Source organism: Rana temporaria, chromosome 3 (assembly GCF_905171775.1).
Source record: "Rana temporaria chromosome 3, aRanTem1.1, whole genome shotgun sequence".
In the NCBI taxonomy this organism is placed as follows: Eukaryota; Metazoa; Chordata; class Amphibia; order Anura; family Ranidae; genus Rana; species Rana temporaria.
In genome coordinates this window covers 103,812,199-103,831,168 of record NC_053491.1, presented here as the reverse complement: position 1 = coordinate 103,831,168, position 18,970 = coordinate 103,812,199, and the positions used below count along the sequence as shown (strand labels likewise).

The window sequence follows — 18,970 nt, the reverse complement described above, 5'->3', positions numbered from 1 at the left end:
GATGGGGTCTATTCTTTCTCCGGCTAAACCATAAAAAGCAATGTGAGGAAATAATTGCTATTTCTGAACACCTGAATAGACAAAAGTCTGGAGTAAGTCAACATATTTCCAAATTAAATGTAAACCATATATCCAAATGTGATCCCAATTTTAACTAAAATGTCCAACCAATGAAATCATTAACCAAATATAACCAGAAGAAAAACTCACCTCAAATGCCAGAATAAGCAGTAACCCCTATGGAATATTACAGAAAAGAAAAGATGGAACTTAGCCAGAACACAATAGGAAATATCCCAGAACAGTCATACATAAATGTCACAACTTAAGGACAATCTTCCACCATGTTAAATGGATGGCGCAGTTTTAATGAATACCCATGTGCAAATAAATATGACATTAGAACAAAATGAGAAGCCTTTAAAACAAACCAAAATAATGACTATTCCTCGCAAGATGTGACCCCAATAAAGAAATGCATGTTTCATTCTAAAGAATGCTGGTGGCATGGTGAGGGGTTTATTGTAAAAACATTCATAACCTCCAATAAAAATAAAATAAAAAATAATCAAATAAAACTTGAAACCCCAAATGAGGTATTACGGGATCCGCGTATACCTCTATATACCCCCAGATCTGCTGTATATAAAAAGTCCAGTGAGAGGGTGTCTTGTATATAGATATATATAGATATATATATTTATATGAGATATATATAGGTTAAGTCCTTTTTTTCTTCAAATATATAGCTAATTAAAAAGATGCATAAAAAGCGTCCCACAGTGGCGGCGGCTGGAATCTGCGGCCTCTTCCAGCCCAATCCATGGATTTTTTCCAGGACTTGAGTTAGATCTTCTTATGGGAGGTGTGCAGCTCAACCCCGTTCCCCTGCAGACTGATATCTCTGTCTGACTGCGATCCCTTTATCCATATATAATAAAAAAAAGGTGGCATTAACACACAGTGGCCTGGCCTTGGGACCCTGTGACTGATCCCACCTCCCCTCTATGGCACTGAGAAAGAGGGAGGGAGGGATCAATTACTGGGCCCCACTGCACCGCACAAGGAGAGGAGTTTGTGTTTGTATGTGCAGAGCTTACTGAATATGACAGTGTGTATTTCATCACTGTGCATCTGATTTATCAGACAGTATACAGTGTTTTCCATCTGTCATGGTGTGAGTCAACGTCTGTGTATCAGTATGTGTTAAAGTGAGTGTATCTGCATGTGACAGGCTAAATGTGATCATACTAGCACAAGTTATAGTTACAGTATGTGTGTGTGAACAGCACTGTGTTCCACTTTTAGAGGGTTCAGCACAGTGTGAACCTTTTCCACTATGTGCAAGACAGTGTGTTTGCTCTAGGTGTCCAGGTTTATGTGTGTCTTCAGATGGGTATTTTAAGTATTCTGAGAAGTGACTGTCCTTGTGTGTATGTAAAGGGATTCCTCCCCCCGCAGCGGTGCGGAGTTGCCCTCCCGGTAGATGGGACCGCAGCTCCTGACCGGGTCAGCTGGTGCTGAGTTGGCGGAGAGCACGCTCGATGTTCATGCGATGACCCACACGGGTTACTCCCAGCTCTACAAAATCGTCCTTGGTAAGCGCAGGTAGATGTGAGCCCTCTATTTCATTGTCCTGGAACTTGAGCCGGTGTTCTGCAAGGTTCAAACTCTCTAGCCAGTCACCAACATCATATTTATTCCAAAGGGAAAGGGGCTTCTGCAGGAATGGACGAGAACTGTGCATGGGATGCCCAGAAGACGGGGAAGGAGAACGACTCCGGGCACTGACACTCCTTACTACAAAGCGCACTTCCTTAGGCTCGTGAGGAATTGAGAGACTGGAGGACTTCAGGATGGTAGGAGGTGTAAGGGTGTAGGAACGTGCCCCACCCAGGGGCTCCACCCTCTCAGAGGAAGGTGGCACAGGGCTAGGTGCCCGGCGAGTCAGTGGGTGTCTGGTCCCTGGTCGCACGGTGTAGGAAGTTCCATAGCTGCGCTGGGAAATAGTGTGCAGCTCTCCAAGACTGCTGAACAAGCTGTGATAGGGAGAGAGAACATATAAGGAAAGGGAGCAGAGAGGACAAAGCAGGAAGTAGGAAAAAGAAAATTTGAAAATCAAAATTAAATAAACAGAGCGAAAAGAAGACAAGAGGAAAAGGAAAACAAGGACCATGTGCACAATGCAAAAAATGTTAATGTAACAAAGAAAATACATGTGAAGAACAGACAGGGAGAGAGACAAAAGAAAAAGGAAGGGAATGATTAGATAATACAAGTGCAAACAGAGGTAGGTTAGAACAATATTTGGAAAAACAAAAGTAAATATATTGAATTGGGTAGAAATGGAAAAGGGTTACAGACCAGAAAAGTTGTAGAAAAGATGACAGGGATAGAAATTATGAGTGTAATTTAAGAAACAGGAGAAAAAGAGTGAGCAAGAAGAAGAAATAAAGTAAAATGAGTTAAAATCTTCTAAATTTCTTAACACCATATCCTTTCAAGTATCTCTAAGACCCTGTCCTCAGGAAAAGTGAATGAAGATACTTGTGAATGAAATAAGCTATTGAAAAAGTGGATTAAGGTCAGTGTGACACAGTGAGCTATTCAAGGTAAGTGTTAGAGAAACTCATAAGAGCAGTGGCGTGGCAGTTACTAAACGGCAGTACTGTAAGTATTACATGTATGAAATCATAATTTACCATTTATTATAAAGTAATAGATATGAAATGACTGTAGTTTTGTCAGATATTAGCATGCCATTGTCACGGAGGCTACAGAGTAGACAACATATCAACACCAAATATGCAAGACAGAAGACAAAAACCAAGCATGAAGTATATACGAGGTGTGTTCTACAATATTATATGTAGAGGTTAGTGTGATTTACGGCCAAGTGCACATCCAAATCCCATTCATTCTCCATGCAAGGACAAACATTTAAATGTATAACAATGAAATAATCTGTAAAAATAAAAAATAAATGGCGTTTTTTTCTGGAAAGCCAATTGCTAAGTATTTTAGATAATACATAAGGTACCTTGTTGTTCTATATAACTAAACACATCGAATTGAAAGATCACCCCTAAGGCCGCGTACACACGATCGGTTAAACCGATGAAAACGGTCTGATGGACCGTTTTCATCGGTCCAAACCGATCGTGTGTGGGCCCCATCGGTTATTTATCCATAGGTTAAAAAAAAGCAATCTTGTTTTAAATTTAAAGGATCACTAAAGGAAAACATTTTTTTTGCTGAAATGGCTGTTTTCAGGGTATAGAGACATAATAGTTAACTGATTCCTTTTAAAAACGATTAAAAATAGATAAAAAGCAATCATATAATGATGCAAAAACGAAAGTGAAACTAATTTAGTCTTTGCATGTTATTTCAAGCCTCTGTGCTGGACAGTGCCATAGAGAGTCATGGCTAGGAAAACGAAACTAAAGTCTCCCATGACTTTTTTCATAAGGAGCCAGACAACCAGGAAGTGTCCACAACAGAGCAGAATTACAGCAACATCAGAGCAAAAACGAACAATAAGGACATGAAACCAGGACTGCAGTAAGGTAAAGGAAGCTATTTAGCTAAAAAAATAAATTCCTTTAGTGACCCTTTAACCGATGGATACCTAACCGATATAAACAAAAAACGATCGTTTGTAGGCATGTCCATCGGTTAAAAATCCACGCATGCTCAGAATCAAGTCGACGCATGCTTGGAAGCATTGAACTTTGTTTTTTTCAGCACGTCATTGTGTTTTACGTCACCGTGTTCTGACACGATAGTTTTTTTTAACCGATAGTGTGTAGGCACGACTGACCATCAGTCAGCTTCATCGGTTAACCGATAAAAACGGTCCATCAGACCGTTTTCATCGGATGGACCGATCGTGTGTACAGAGCTTTACTTTGCTTATTAGTGCTTATCTATGCTACTTAGACTCAAAGATAATCATTCATCAGTCTCTAATGACAAAAATTGAGAATGATAAATTATGAGTGATGAGAGACAATGATGTTTGTCAAAGGAAGAGTAGTGACCATTACAAATAATGAGCCATGTGGCAGAATAAGAAATGATGCATGATGAAAGTTCACCATATTCTTTCTTTATCCATATTTATATTAAAATGGGTCAACAAAAGAAGGGGAAACTCTGATATTCCTACTATTAAAACATTTCTCACACAGTTTTTTTTAACTCTTCTGATGTATTGCAATAGATTTAAAGCATTTCAACATAAGCACTTCAAAATAATGGTTATGGCATTTGTAACAAAATCTAAAAGTATTATTTTTCGTTACAAAGTATTTTCTACTGTCTATGATGACTCCCAAGCAGTCCATAGACATGACAGTTGCCTGATAATTGACTGTAATAGGCGACAATTTCATATCTTGCAAAGACCACAGGTTGACAGTTCTCATCAATTGAGTAGGTTAGAAAACCTGTCTCAATCACTATTTCTGTCCCCATCCAAATGTGGAGCCGGCATCTCTCCTGTTCCCTCATACCACTAAACATTTACATAAAATGTGCTTGTCAAGGAACGTTCTATACATATTCTACTCTGAAGGTGGATGGATATGTCTGACTACCCTCTAGTCCTCATGAAGTCTCTTGTATACTCATGAATGTTCCCTTGCTACTAAAATGTAAGCATTCATCCCTTGTCACCCATCACTACTCAAGCTCATTACCTTTTATCTCACACAGAACATGTCATACAATGGAGAAAGTATTCCTGCTGTAGAACCCTCCGTTGACAATGTCATCAGCTTTTTTAGTTACAGAACAAATATATTTAAAGGCTGAAATCCAGGTGGATAAAAAACACCAATAATGCAGTTATGTATTAAGGAAGACATTTTTGCAGAAGCCAGTCAGTCTCTTTTGTAGTGCACATGTGCAGGAAGGGAACATGCTGACACTAAGGCCCCTTTTACACATGCGGACGGTACGTTTTTCATCCATCCGTTGACAGATGAAAAACAGACATCAATGCATCTCAAAGGAAAAATAGATGTAAATGGGTGATCATCCATTTACATTTGCTTACATCCGCTTCCGTCAACATTCGTTTTTTTGGATCGGATCAAAGGCCTATTTTTCTTCCGTAAAAAAAAATGGTTTGGATGAAAAACTAATGGAAAACAGACAAACGGTCCATTTTTGCATGAAAGAATGGCTCAGAGACTCAAGTGGTTAAGGACTCTAGCTGGCAGATGTGCAAAGCTGATGTAAAAACGGATGAAAAACTGATGTAAACTTTGTACATTTTTTTTTTAAAATAAAGTGACTAAACAGATGAAACAAACAGTCCGCATGTGTGAAAGGGTTCTTTCAGATAAAACAGTTCACATATATGGATATTATGTATTTAGCGGTTTGTCAGGAGTTCAGCTTTAAATATGTAAGGGTAAAACAAAATTAATACAGCCATTTGTGTATGAGAGTAGCTTACAAAGATAGTTTAGTTGAATATGTTAATGAATTAATATTGCTAAATGATGACTTTCAGCCTAACATGTCAGCAACATTAAATGGGGGTCTGTTTAAGGCTGCATTCACACCTAATCGCGACGTTTTTTCCTGCGAATTGCGGCGACAAATTGCGGAGTTTTGTACCGTGATTTGCGGCGACAAAACGCCGCGATTTTAACCCCCATTAACCCCCAGGTCCACATCTCCTATGCCGAAAGCCGAAGCCGCCTGAAAAAAAGGGTCCGGGACTTGTTTTGAGCTTCTCCATAGAGGGCAATGGTATTTCTCCCCTCCAGCGTATCGAGCGTCGGGCGTAAATACGCCTAGGTGTGAATGGAGCCTAACCCGTTGTGGTTGATTTACGAAGACAAATAGGCTGTTCACTTTGCAATAGTGAATGAGGTGAAGCTTTGTTGACTTCCATTATACAATAAATTACAAGCAAAAATAAATAAATACATTTTCTCCTGGAACATGGTTGGGTATTTGCTGCAAAGTAAATTTTTACTACATTAACTAAACCAAGGGAAAATATCTTGCAAAGTTAACAGCCTATTTGCCTTTACTAATCAGCCCCACTGAATGTTTGACTTTGTATACCTGTGTGTAATTTAGGCTGTGCCAAAGACACTGGCATAATTGTTACTTTCCTTTCTCATATTTTGTTTGTTATGAAGAATTACACTTACCACCGTTTAGTAACTGTGAGCCTATGGGAAAGAAGTGAAAAGGGAAGAGAAGGATGGCAGCAAATATAATTTGTATACATAGGGCACACAGATATATCAATACAAACATAGGTTCCTTCAATGTAACTTACATCATACTGTAGTAAATATCTGGAACAATTAGATTTTTTTGAAAATACTGTACATACACAACCCTTATCACTGGTATGTACATCAGCCCATGACCATGCTTTCACATAGGTAAATACTTGGACATGGCCTGTTGGATATATTTATAGAAGCTATTGTATGAGGTATTAATAAATTATAAATATGAGGAGTATATAAATGAAAGGCTGATCCTGAAGATCTTCTTTTTAAATGCATAAATGGATGACATTTTTCTCTTAAATGTTTGCTGCCTTTGAGGGAAAGGGTAAGAACAAAAAAAGAAACAGACTTCCAGATATTACTCCACTGACCTCCGAGAAGGAAAAGTCACAAGATAGGTCAAGGAGGAAGACAGACATACAGACAGAGCCTGCCGCTGATTGGTGGCTGCATGCAAAGACTTACACAATGAGCCAAGACTCCGAACATCTGAGTGTCTGAGACGTATCAACATGCAATATGAGCAGAGAGAATAGAAAGAGATATAAAGAGAAAAAAGAAAAGAACATTGGGAGTAAGGAGGGAGATATACGGGGCAAGTCAGGGACAAAGTTACAGTTGGGAGAGAGAAAAAAAAAAAAAGGAAGTATAGCAAGACAGAGATAGAGGACATGGAATGAGAGATGGGATGGAAGAGAGAGATGTTAACATTGCAGAACCCAGAACAACTAAATAAACGACAGTCTCCTCTCAAACTGACCAGAGGAGTTATTAACCAAACTACTATCAGGCAAGATGGTTATGATCAGCCATCACACACATAACAAAACAATCATACAGAGGATACATGTTAACTTTCCTTATACTTATGACTATCAACAAGGTATTTTTTTTTTACTTTTAAGGCCTCGTGCACACTGCAGCTTAAGAAAGTCCAGTTTTACAGGCGTTTGATGTTTTTTTTCCTGCCTCTAAATGCCCCTCTTTGTTAGCTGATTAGACACAGAAGCATTTAGGGGCAGAAATCTGAAAGCACCAAAATCGCATTCAGAAGAGGAGTGTTGGGCAGGGAAAAAAAACCTTATGCACCTAAAAGCATGTGCATGTTCAGAAAGGTAATTAGAAGAACTGGGTAAATGTCCAGTGTGCATGAGGCCTAAATGTATAATCCATTTACACATTCATTTTATAGAAAGTTTTCATTTTTTGTAAATACATTTCTACTTTAAGCTATAAAAATGGACCTTAAAGCTGAACTCCAGCTTTTGATACACTTTACAAAGTTGGCCAAGCTGGCCCAAACAAACTATGTCCCTCACTAACACATGAGGCCACTGGATGTGTGGTATAAACTATATGTAGCTGAAGCTACATACATCATACAGCACTGTGTTCCAGTCTCATACCCGGAACACAATAGAGTCTATCTCATCCAGCCAGCAAGTCAGAAAAAGTGATGTATTTTAGAAATGAATACAAAGCTTCCTCTGATTGGCTGAGTCAAAGAGGCAGATGATGTCACAAAGTGGTAACTTTGCATTCATTGCTAGAATACATCTCTTTCTCTGAATGGCTGAGTGCTGATCAGATACTACCCTATGTTGTCCAGGATATGAGCCAGGTAGTTTTATCTCGAACCCGGAACACAGTGCAGTATGCTGTAGGTAGCCTCAGCTATATACAGTTTATACAGCACATCCAGTGGCCTCACATGTTAGTGAGTGACATAGTTCGTTTGGGCCAGCTTGGATACAAACTATGTAAAGTGTATCAAAAGCTGGAGTTCAGCTTTAATTATTTTCCTAATAAATGTACCATGGTGGTGGTTCATCCTTTGGACCCCCATCTACTGCTTATATCATTACTGTATGTCCAAGGCACTATAGCTGGCTATCAAATGACCCACAGATAATCTCTGTTCACCCAATGTGTACATTCATTATTATGTGTATAATGGGTAATTCACAGCATTGTGGATGTGAATGTACCTACTAATGTCAGTTTATTATTGCTTTATTAACAAAGATATAGATACAATGTAAGAAAATCTACAAAAATATTCCAAAAAAAAATTCTATGCAGATCTTGGTCTGTCAATGCTAGACTAAATATCTTTGTAAACTAATGTGGAAATAAAAGAAAAAATAAATTCTTTAAGTATTATGCCATGGGGATGAATCAACTGCAGTGGGACTGTTTTATTGCAATGATATTATTAAAATGCTACAACTTGCACGTTAAGCTATTACGACTGCTAATTGACTTGGGAGCTAAACTGTAGTAAAGGTATTTAGTACAATACCAATATTAATGATGATTAATATAAGGACCTATATATTTTTATTTGACACTGTATTGGGGAGGTTGGTTATCAATAGTTTAGTTCCTTCAGTGTTAACATTTCAAGATTTTAAGTTATCATTATTATGCGTATTAATATAATATAAGTGACATAATAATATTATAATATAAATGAAGCTGTCACTTCAAAGCAAGCATAATACTGCAAAGGGGAATTACATGGAGGGCCAGACTTCCTAAATGAACACTTTATCTGTCCATTTGGCACCTGTGTTCTGACACTGCAGTAGGAAGAGTGAGCTGCAAAGTGTCTGCTCCAATTTGCCATATCCTACACAGCTTACAAATGGTATGTAATTAAAAGCTATCTGCCTTTGTTAAAGTGTTACTAAACTCACAACAGTAAAATCAGTCTGTATATGCAGTAAAGCATGCTTGTTATACTCACTGTGGAACCTAAGGGGTAAATCCTCCGCATTGTGTAAAAAGGCTGTTTGATCCTGTCCTCTCTGATACTCCCCTTCTTCCACTGTCCCCAATCTATCTGCTGATAGAACAGAGCCCTAGGAGGCACTCTGAACATGCTCAGTTTGATGTGTATTTTGCTAGAGAGTGGGAGGGAGGGTGCATGTGATCAGTACAGGGCCAATCACCACTGTCCAGGCAGAGGGTCAGGGGTCATGCAGCCTCTTAGGACAGTCAGAGGAAAATGAAAACTCCTCCTACAAGCTTTAACCAGTGCTCGGCCGGACACTGATAGAGGTTACAAGACTGCTATTTACTGCTGACGAGAAAAGATATTTTAATTTACTGAAATAATTGCATTTCCATGTTCTGTGTATTGTGGGAGACCAGTGAATTCAGGGTCCTGGGTTAAGTAACACATTAGGTAATGCATAACATGGGTCATGCAACACATGTGTCTATCCCTAGACTGTATAAAACGTTTAATTGTAATTTTTCTGTAAAATAATTTAAACTTAACAACCCTCATGCCAGTTTAGAATATCTTCTCACTAATATGTTGTACAAATGTTGGATGAGGGACACTAGTTAACTATATGGGTCATGTTCACTCATGCATTCCATTTTTCTTATATAGTCATTTATTTATTTACCTGTTTTTTCACAAAGTGCATTGTAACGGATTCCACAAAGTGAGATGACCCATACAGTTGACTAGACTGGTGTCCCTTATCCATCCCTTGTACAAGATATTAGTAAGGCTCTGGTATAAGTAACGGTTATTGCTCTTTTAGAGACAATTCACCATTAAAAGTTAAGTTTTATACTGACCAAAGATAGACACGTGTCCCTATTCTAAAGCAGAATGTGATATTTTCCCAGTGAGATACATGTATCATCTGCTGTGATAGAGTTATTCTATTTTACCAATTTATTTAATATGGGTATTTATATAGCACCATTAATATGTGCAACAGTTTTACATACTGTACATTCACATTAGTCCCTGCCCTCATGGAGCCTATCGTCCCTATTTCCCATGCATTCATACATGCAGAGCCAATTTGGACAGGAGCCAATTAACCTCCCTGGCGGTACGATTATTTCAGAAAAAAGGTGCTAAAAGTGGTACCATTATTTGTAAGGAAATTTGGTGTTTTATACTGTAGGCCTGTAATTCTTAGGAATAACTAACTTAAATCTGACCAAACCAGAGTCTAGTAGGCATCCCGGGTATGAATTTTTTTTAAAAACAAAATTATAAATTATAATATAATAAATAATTATAAATAATTACTTTAATTTTTTTATGACGAATTTCCCCACAAATCGCTATCGCACAATTCTGCAAGTGATTATAATTTATTATCGCTGTTTTCTAGCTGCTCTAAAACCATTTTTGACATAAAGGGACACTTTTGGTTGCTATGGACAATCTACAGTTTGCAGGCAGAAAGAACAGTTTTTATTATATAAAAGAACATGTAGGGCACTGGGCAGACCACTAGGGACAAGGGGTGTGTGTATTTTTTTATATACAGTACTGTAATCTGTAAGGTGTTTGTTTACCTTTTTGAATTTGGCGCCGTTCTCCGCTCCTGTGCGTCGTAACGTCGCAGGGAACGGAGATCGGCGGCACACAGAGGCACTGTGTGAATCGAGCGAGGTCCCGCTCGCTCACACAGCGCAGTGGCATCGCTGGATCCAGGCACAAGGTAAGTAACTTTGTCTGTGGCTGCAGCGAGGCGAGCCTGAGTCTGACTCGGGGTTACCGATCGTAGCCAAAAAATCTCACCCTGAGTCAGACTCGGGAATACCGCTAGGAGGGTTAACCTACCGGCATGTCTTTGGGGTGTAGGAGGAATCCAAAATACCAGAAGCAAACCCATACAGTACAAGCACAGGGAGTACATGCAAACTCTAAGCAGTGTTCGCATTGTGATTGGAAACAGGGACCCCAATGCTGGAACAAAAGCGAACTACTAAGCCACTGTGCTGCCAATCCAAGATGGATACTCTTAAGGCTCATGCATACTGCAGCACAAAAAAATATGCTTTTTACAGACATTTGAGCTTTTATTTCTGCCTATAAAAGCTTGAAGAACCTTGGTCTTTTTTGTGCTCTTCCTCGCGTTTTTATTGAGCTCTTGCAAGCTTTTTTGAGCATAAGGGTTTTTTTCACAAACCTCCTAGATAGTATTTTCTGAACGGGAAAGAAAACCAGGGGATAGCCAGTAGCTCACTCATTTGTATGGGTTGGGAAGGCTCTGTATGAGAGCAAACACAGCATCCCTCAAATAGCTGACTCACCTCAATAAGGTGTGATCCTGGTAAGGAAAAGGTGAAAAGTGAGCCTCATCTGCAGTAATTACTATGGATCATGCAGCTATAGATAAGGGAAGTTTATTACACAAAAATATCAAATGGTAATACAAAAAACACTAGAAAAAAATCTGACATCGATGGTGACGTTAGTGCGTCATTCACGTGGTATCGTGACAACCGACTAGTTTCACCCAATCAGCTTAAGCTTCTTCTTCACCATCGATGTCGGCTTGCACATTGTCACAGGAATCTGCGAGTACCACGGCATTCATTTTAACCAAGGAATGCTGAGACCGACACGGACTACTGGATCACATCAAACTGCACCTGCTGCTGACCTAGTGCCTGACCGGCAACATGGCTACATCCCTGATCCAAATCCAACAGATGTGCAGCTGGGAAAGCTACAGCCAGTATCCATCCAAGTCCACACTGCTTCCAGGCTGGGTGAGCGGACCTGTGGACTATACTTCTATGCGGACCTGTGCACTATAATCCTATGCTGTGTCTTTTTGTACTGCAGTGAACACTGCTCACACTACAATATCCCATGCTATACGCTGGACTGATATCCTAACCACTGTTACAGTGTTAATTATATATGACCTTACTGCATCACTAATTCCCAGCTTCACCCTCCTGTGGAAAACTTTGGACTTGGGATACATACTTGCACTACATACCTGTAGTTGCTATCCACGGTGGTCATAGGAAAAACTTGCTTCCCCCCACCTTCCTGAATTCACAGAGCCCCCATTTTTGCTCAACCATCCCGTACACTGTGGATATTTTCCTTATCTATGGTGTTTCAATAGTGTGCATAGACACATTAGTTAATATGGAGGGGAATATCTAGGCAGAAAAAAAGGAGCCCGGAAGAGCTCAAAAGCCTGTAGGAGCTGCTTTTTTTTAGCTCCTTTGAGCTGCAGTGTGCAAAAATTGGAGAACCAAATAGAAGGACGGTTTTTCTAGTGACCACCTCAGGCTTGCATCCACTCCTACTGACAGCAACTTAGCGAGAGTGTTTCAGCATCTGTTTGCATGATGTGATTTGTCTTAGTGATACGTTCTGATCAATCACTTTAATTTACGTACCATTTTATCCTTTTTTAATTATTTTTTAAATTATTGAAGCTTTCCAATTCATTCTGTTTTTAATATATATATGAATGTATATTTACCCTTTGGAGTTACATACAGAGCTTACAATGATATCTAGAGCTACCTTAGTACCAATGGAGCTCAATACATTTGAATGTTTCATCACCTGTTAACCAGTTGCAGACACCTTGGTCATTTTTCGTGATGCAGTTGTTCAGCCACTACTATTGGCAGGACCCAAATGTCATTTTGACGACTTGGACTCACCATGAGTTTAACCTCCCTGGCGGTATGATTATTTCAGATTTTAGGTGCTGAAAACGGTACCATTATTTTGCATGGAAATTTGGCGTTTTACATTGTAGGCCTGTAATTCTTAAAAATAACTCAATTAAATCTGTCCAAACCAGAGTCTAGTAGACATCCCGGGTATGATAAAGTTTGAAAAACAAAATCATAAATTATAATATAATAAATAACTATAAATAATTATAAGAAATAATAATATAATTATAATACAAATTATTCAATAATGTAATCAAATCAAAAACACAGAAATTTGCTCAGTTGCAGAATTGTCGCTGTCATTACTTTTATTTTTTTATGATGAATTTCCCCACAAATCGCTATCGCTCAATTCTGCAAGTGATTATAATTTATTATCACTGTTTTCTAGCTGCTCTAAAACCACTTTTGACATAAAGGGACACTTTTGGTTGCTATGGACAATCTACAGTTTGCAGGCAGAAAGAAAATTTTTTTTTTTTATAAAAGTGCATGTAGGGCACTGGGCAGACCACTAGGGACAAGGAGTGTGTGTATTTTTTACATACAGTACTGTAATCTATAAGATTACAGTATACTGTATGTAATGTGTTTATTTACTTTTTTGAATTTGGCGCCGTTCTCCGCCCCCGTGCGTCGTAACGTCGCAGGGAACGGAGATCGGCGGCACACGGGGACACTGTGTGAATCGAGCGGGGACTCCGCTCGATTCACACAGCGTGGAGGCATCGCAGGATCCAGGGACAAGGTAAGTAACTTTGTCTGTGGCTGCTGTGAGGCGAGCCTGAGTCTGGCTCGGGGATACCGATTTTGGTAAAGAAATCTTACCCCGAGCCGTGATTCGGGAATACCGCCAGGGGGGTTAAAGCATCACTGATAAATATGGTGTATTGTTATTTTTTACCATGTTTTGATACCAGTTCCTCTATGTGCATATTAGGAGGACTCATTGATTTGCATATGATATCAGTGAAGGCAATCCTACAAGAAAGATGAACTATATAGTTTCTATTTAACATTATTTTTCAGCTGGTTTTGAAATATGTTTACCACTATTTTTTTTTGTTTGCTTTTTTTAAATTGCATTAAAAGTATAGGCAAAATTGAAAAAAAAAAGCCTTTGTTTCATGTGTACATAACTTTGCCATGCTTTGCAACCAAAAACAAAATTTTAATGTCCCTATAAACATAAACATTTTAGTACACAGTAACACTAGTTTTATGATTAACACTGGTCAAACTAGAAAGAAATGTGTTTTTTTAATTTTGTTATACCTTTTTGCATATGATTGCATAGTGAAAAAAAACAAAACTATATATGTATTTTAAAGTAATTGTAAAGTCACAATTTTTATTAAAAAAAAATAACAAACATATCATTTTTACTTGCCCTGTGCAATAGTTTTGCACAGGACAGCTGTGATTCTCCTCTTCTCGGGTTCCCCCATGGAGGTCCTGGCCCCTTCTCCTTGCTGAGTGCCCCCATAGCAAGCCCTTTGCTATGAGGGCACTCATGTGTGCTCGCTCTCATGTGTCCATAAGACACACAGAGCGCTAACTCTAATGGTCCGGAGTAGGACCAGAGGAGGGCTGGAGCTCTCCTGCAGCTGCAGGAGAGGTGCGAGGGCCACATGAAATGGTCTGGAGGGCCGGATTTGGCCCACTGGCCTTGTGTTTGACACCTGTAAGCTAAAGGATCTGCTACTAAAGGCTTGGTGTAGATACCACAGCATACTTTCAGACGTCCTTTGGCACAGCACCCATGCATCAATATGTTAAGGCTGTTTTGATGTAAAAAGGGACTGTTTGGCAGCAAACAGGACCTATTCAATATTAGGTAGGTAGTTATAAATTTATGACTGATCAGTGTATATTAGGGTGCCTAACCTTTGCTAACTGTTTTTCTGAATGCCAGAATGGATAAAATATCATTGTCATCTTGTTGTTACTGACTACAAGGTATTTAAGACCAACTCTGACCACATTTTAAGTTTTGAATAGAGTGGAAAACATTTAGCACCGTTGTCCGTTTTTTCTGGCTCCCATTGGAGAGATTTTCTGTCATTGTGATGGGCGTCACCAGGATGGTATGTGATGGGAAATATCCTCAGCAAAGGCAAAAGCAGAGAAAAAAACTTCCTTACTTGATTATCCAAAACTAAAAAGAAAGGGCCAAATTCAGGTACTTTTATGGCGGCGTAACGTATCGCATTTACGTTACACCACCACAAGTTTTACGGGCAAGTGCACTTTACACTTGCCTGTAAAGTTGCGGCGGCGTAGCGTAAATCCCTCCGGCGCAAGCCCGCCTAATTCAAATGATCCGGGTAGGGGGGCGTGGATCATTTAAATTAGGCGCGTTCCCACGCCGAACGTACTGCGCATGCTCCGTTTTGAAATTTCCCGCCGTGCTTTGCGCGAAATGACGTCGCACCAACGTAATTTTTTGAACGCCGACGTGAGTTACGTCCTTTCCTATTCACGGACGACTTACGCAAAAAAAATTTAAAATTCAAAATTCGACGCGGGAACGACGGCCATACTTTAACATGGCAGGTCTAAATATAGGCCACAAAATAGCAGCTCTAACTATACGCCGGGAAAAGCCAACTAGCGACAACGTAAGAGAATGCGACGGCCGCGCGTACCTTCGTGGATCGACGGAAAGTGCTAATTAGCATACCCGACGTGGAAAACGATGCGAACTCCACCCAGCGGGCGCCAAAGTATTACACCTACGATCCGAAGGCGTACGAAGCCGTACACCTGTCAGATCGAAGCCAAAAGCCGTCGTATCTTGGTTTGAGGATTCAAACTAAAGATACGATGCATCAAATTTGAAAGTACGCCGGAGTATCAGTAGATACTCCGGCGTACTTCTTCTGTGAATCTGGCCCAAAGTTTAGTTGGAGATTGGTTTATGGACAACCTATCATAAGTTCTAAAGGAGAAGATATATCATTCATTGAGTACACAGTTTCTAAGCTGGCCATAGAAGGATCAAAATGCCAGCAGCTATAGCTGCCAGTAGTGATCATTTCATTCTTATGGCTGGGAAACCTATAGCTGTCAACATACATACGTGCAAGGGGAGGGTATTCCGCATCAACACTGTGTTGAGGGAGGAACCAAGCAATTTTCTTTCTTTCAACCCATGGTGTCTGCCTTAGCTAATTCAAATCACATACCTGTATTAAAGGTAAGGTAAATATTCATCTTCTGGAAGCTGCCATTGTCTGACATACAATCTGTATATTAGTACAAAGGTCATTACCTCACTCGCACTGATGCCGAATAGGTATTTTACTGTCCTAGAATTGAAGGTTGCAGGTTGTGTGTCAGACAATAGCAAAAAGCTATTTAGTTGTTAATAAATTCTGTTTTATTGGTAACTGGACATAGTTCAAGAACCCAAATGTTGGTGTCTGCAATTGAGAGCCATCATTTTCCTACAATATGACAAACACCACGAGCTGTCACAACTTACATCAATTTAATAATGTAAATGTCACAAAATAGTAAAATTTTGAACATTTTGTTATTTGAACTAATCCCTTATCAATGGTTTCAGTCATGCAATGTTCTTTTTCTAAGCCAACAAAAAGGATTAGTATTAGCATGTCCGCACTGATGATCTGCCAATGTTTATCTGCAGGCACTGGATTAGGTCTACGCTGTGCACTCTGTGAGGTCTAAGGAAATGAGAGCGAAGCACGATGCCCAGTCTATTTTTGGCCCTTTCCTCATGTCTATATTTTCCAGGTAAATAAAAAATAGAATAATGTTTGAAATGAAGGTAAAGGTTTCATTCCTAATACACAGGAGAAACAATGTGGCATTTTCTGCTGGATCACTATGAAAACTTGGTGCATTGATTCTGGTTAAATACTTGGCTATATAAGACAGAAACTGTGCCCAGACGAACAGAATCTAATCTGCACTATGTTATGTCTCTGGCATGGCTTCTATAATACATTACTTTAAAATGAGTATCGAAAACAGTTATTTATCCTACTAAATGACACAGGAAGGGGGCTGAATCAGCTGAAGATTTTGTAAAGATTAAGCTGATGTTCAACAAATATTTACTGCGGGTGAATCTTCCTGGGGCATGTGCTTGACAGGAGAATGATTTACCACCAATAAATGTTTGGTGAAGGTCGCTTTTTTCACTGCTTTATAAATAATCTCCCAAGTGTAAGAGCTATAAAAGCTACTGTATATAGTCAAGATTATATAGCATATGAAAAAATTCACAAGGGTCATATCCTGCATATTTAGTCTCTGCTTGTAAACGTTTTAAGCTTAACTACCTCAATACTGGCCACTTTTACCCACTTCCTGCCCAAGCCATTTTTCAGCTTTTAGCGCTATCACACTTTGAATGACATTTGCGCGTTCATGCAACACTGTACCCAAGTGACATTTTTATATTTATTTCCCCACAAGTAGAGCTTTCTTTTGGTGGTATTTGATCACCTCTGGTTTTTTTTTGCGCTATAAACAAAAGAAGAGCGACAAGTTTGAAAAAAAAGCAATATTTACTTTTTGCTATAATAAATATTTCCCAAAAATATATATAAAAAAATGTTTTCCCTCAGTTTTGTCTGATATGTATTCTACATATTCTTGGTAAAAAAATTGCAATAAGTGTATATTGATTGGTTTGCGCAAAAGTTATAGTGGCTACAAAATAGGGGATAGATTTATAGCATTTTTTATTTTCTTTACTAGTAATGGCGGCGGTCAGCGATTTTTATTGTGACTGTAATATGGTGGCAGACACATCGGACACTTTTGACACCATTTTGGAACTATTCACATTTATACAGCGAACAGTGCTATAAATATGCACTGATACTGTGTATATGTGACCGGCAGGGAAGGGGTTAACACTAGGGGGATATCAAGGGGTTAAATGTGAACCCTAGTGAGTGATTCTAACTGTAGGGGGAGGGGACTGACTGGGGGAGGTGACGGATCGGTGTCCCTATGTACAAGGGACACACCATCGGTCTCCTCCCCCAGACAGCATGTGGATCTCTGTGTTTACACAGAGATCCACGGTCCTGCTCAGTTACTGGGCAATCGTGGGCTTTTTTAGGTCAGATGGCAATCTTATCTAGAAATATGACTTTACTATATTTATCTGAACTTATTCAGGTCAGACATCAACACTATTGGTTGATGACCAGTCCATCCACCTGGACTCCTACAGGTCCAGAGAAATACATTAGTTGTACTATAAACTCTGTAATCTGCTTCATCCAAAATTATTAATTTCCTCCTTCTTAGGTTGCAAAAGAAAAGGAACAGTAAGGTTAGGTATGAAAACATGGCAGTGACAGAGGGGATGGGAACAACTTTGAGACTAAAAGGTAAAAAGCATGGGTCTGTTTGTATGTTCGCATATTAGACATGGATATGGTGCTGCATACAGCTGTAGGCTAAACTTGCCATCCTCTATACCAATGTGGCATACTAATTAGCTTCATGTATTAAATTTGTGCATCTGGTAGATAACATGACTCATCATAAACTATTCTCTAAAGCTAATTTACACAGATTAGCTTTACAAACGGATGTAAGATGCAGAAATAGAGCTCAGCATGTTATACTTTGCATACAGTGTAGCACACCATGCAGTGCAGTTTAGCTTTGGCAGCTGGACCCTAAACTTTGAAATTATTCACTTAGTTTAAGCTTAGGTTCACACTGATGCAGCTTTGAAATTGTGCGAGTTCAGCTGAACTTGCATGATTTCAAATCGAAAATGCAGTCCGACTTTGGGGGCGATCTTACAGACATTTGTGCGGGTTTCACAGATGTCAATTCAAATTGCCCCTGAAGTCACCAAAAGTAGTACAGAAACTACTTTTGTGAATCAGTGCGGCGCCGCAAAGTTGGCGGTGCACCGATTCGGACAGTGTCATTGCCGGCAACAGGCAATTTGGAATGAAATTACGGACAGTGTCATTGCCGGCAACAGGCAATTTGGAATGAAATTTGACATGTCAAAACACATGCCAAATCGTCCCGATATGAACGTGAGCTTAACCCCCCTGGCGGTATTCCCGGATCTGACTCGGGGTTAGATTTTTGTGCTAGGATCGGTAACCCTGAGTCAGACTCGGGCTGGCCTCGCTGGATCCACAGGCAGTGTTTACTTACCTTGTCCCTGGATCCAGCGATGCCACCGCGCTGTGTGAGCGAGCGGGATCTCGCTC

The 18,970-nt window shown here is 39.5% G+C and overlaps 1 protein-coding gene across 5 annotated transcripts in view; it reads right to left on the bottom strand.

The window, feature by feature from the left end:
• Positions 1–325: 325 nt before the first annotated feature.
• SHANK3 (SH3 and multiple ankyrin repeat domains 3) overlaps positions 326–18,970 on the bottom strand; it is a 375,382-nt gene continuing 356,737 nt past the window's right edge. For 2 of the 5 annotated variants that reach the window (XM_040343142.1, XM_040343143.1), the window contains exons 21-22: positions 6,177–6,197; positions 326–2,039 (exon numbers count right to left, since the gene is read on the bottom strand). In XM_040343142.1, the coding sequence (XP_040199076.1) occupies positions 1,511–2,039; positions 6,177–6,197 (550 nt within the window). In that variant the 3' untranslated portion in view covers positions 326–1,510. Of the gene's footprint in view, positions 2,040–6,176; positions 6,198–6,731; positions 6,764–18,970 lie in introns of all 5 variants that reach the window. The other 3 variants (XM_040343144.1, XM_040343145.1, XM_040343146.1) reach the window with 2 other exon arrangements.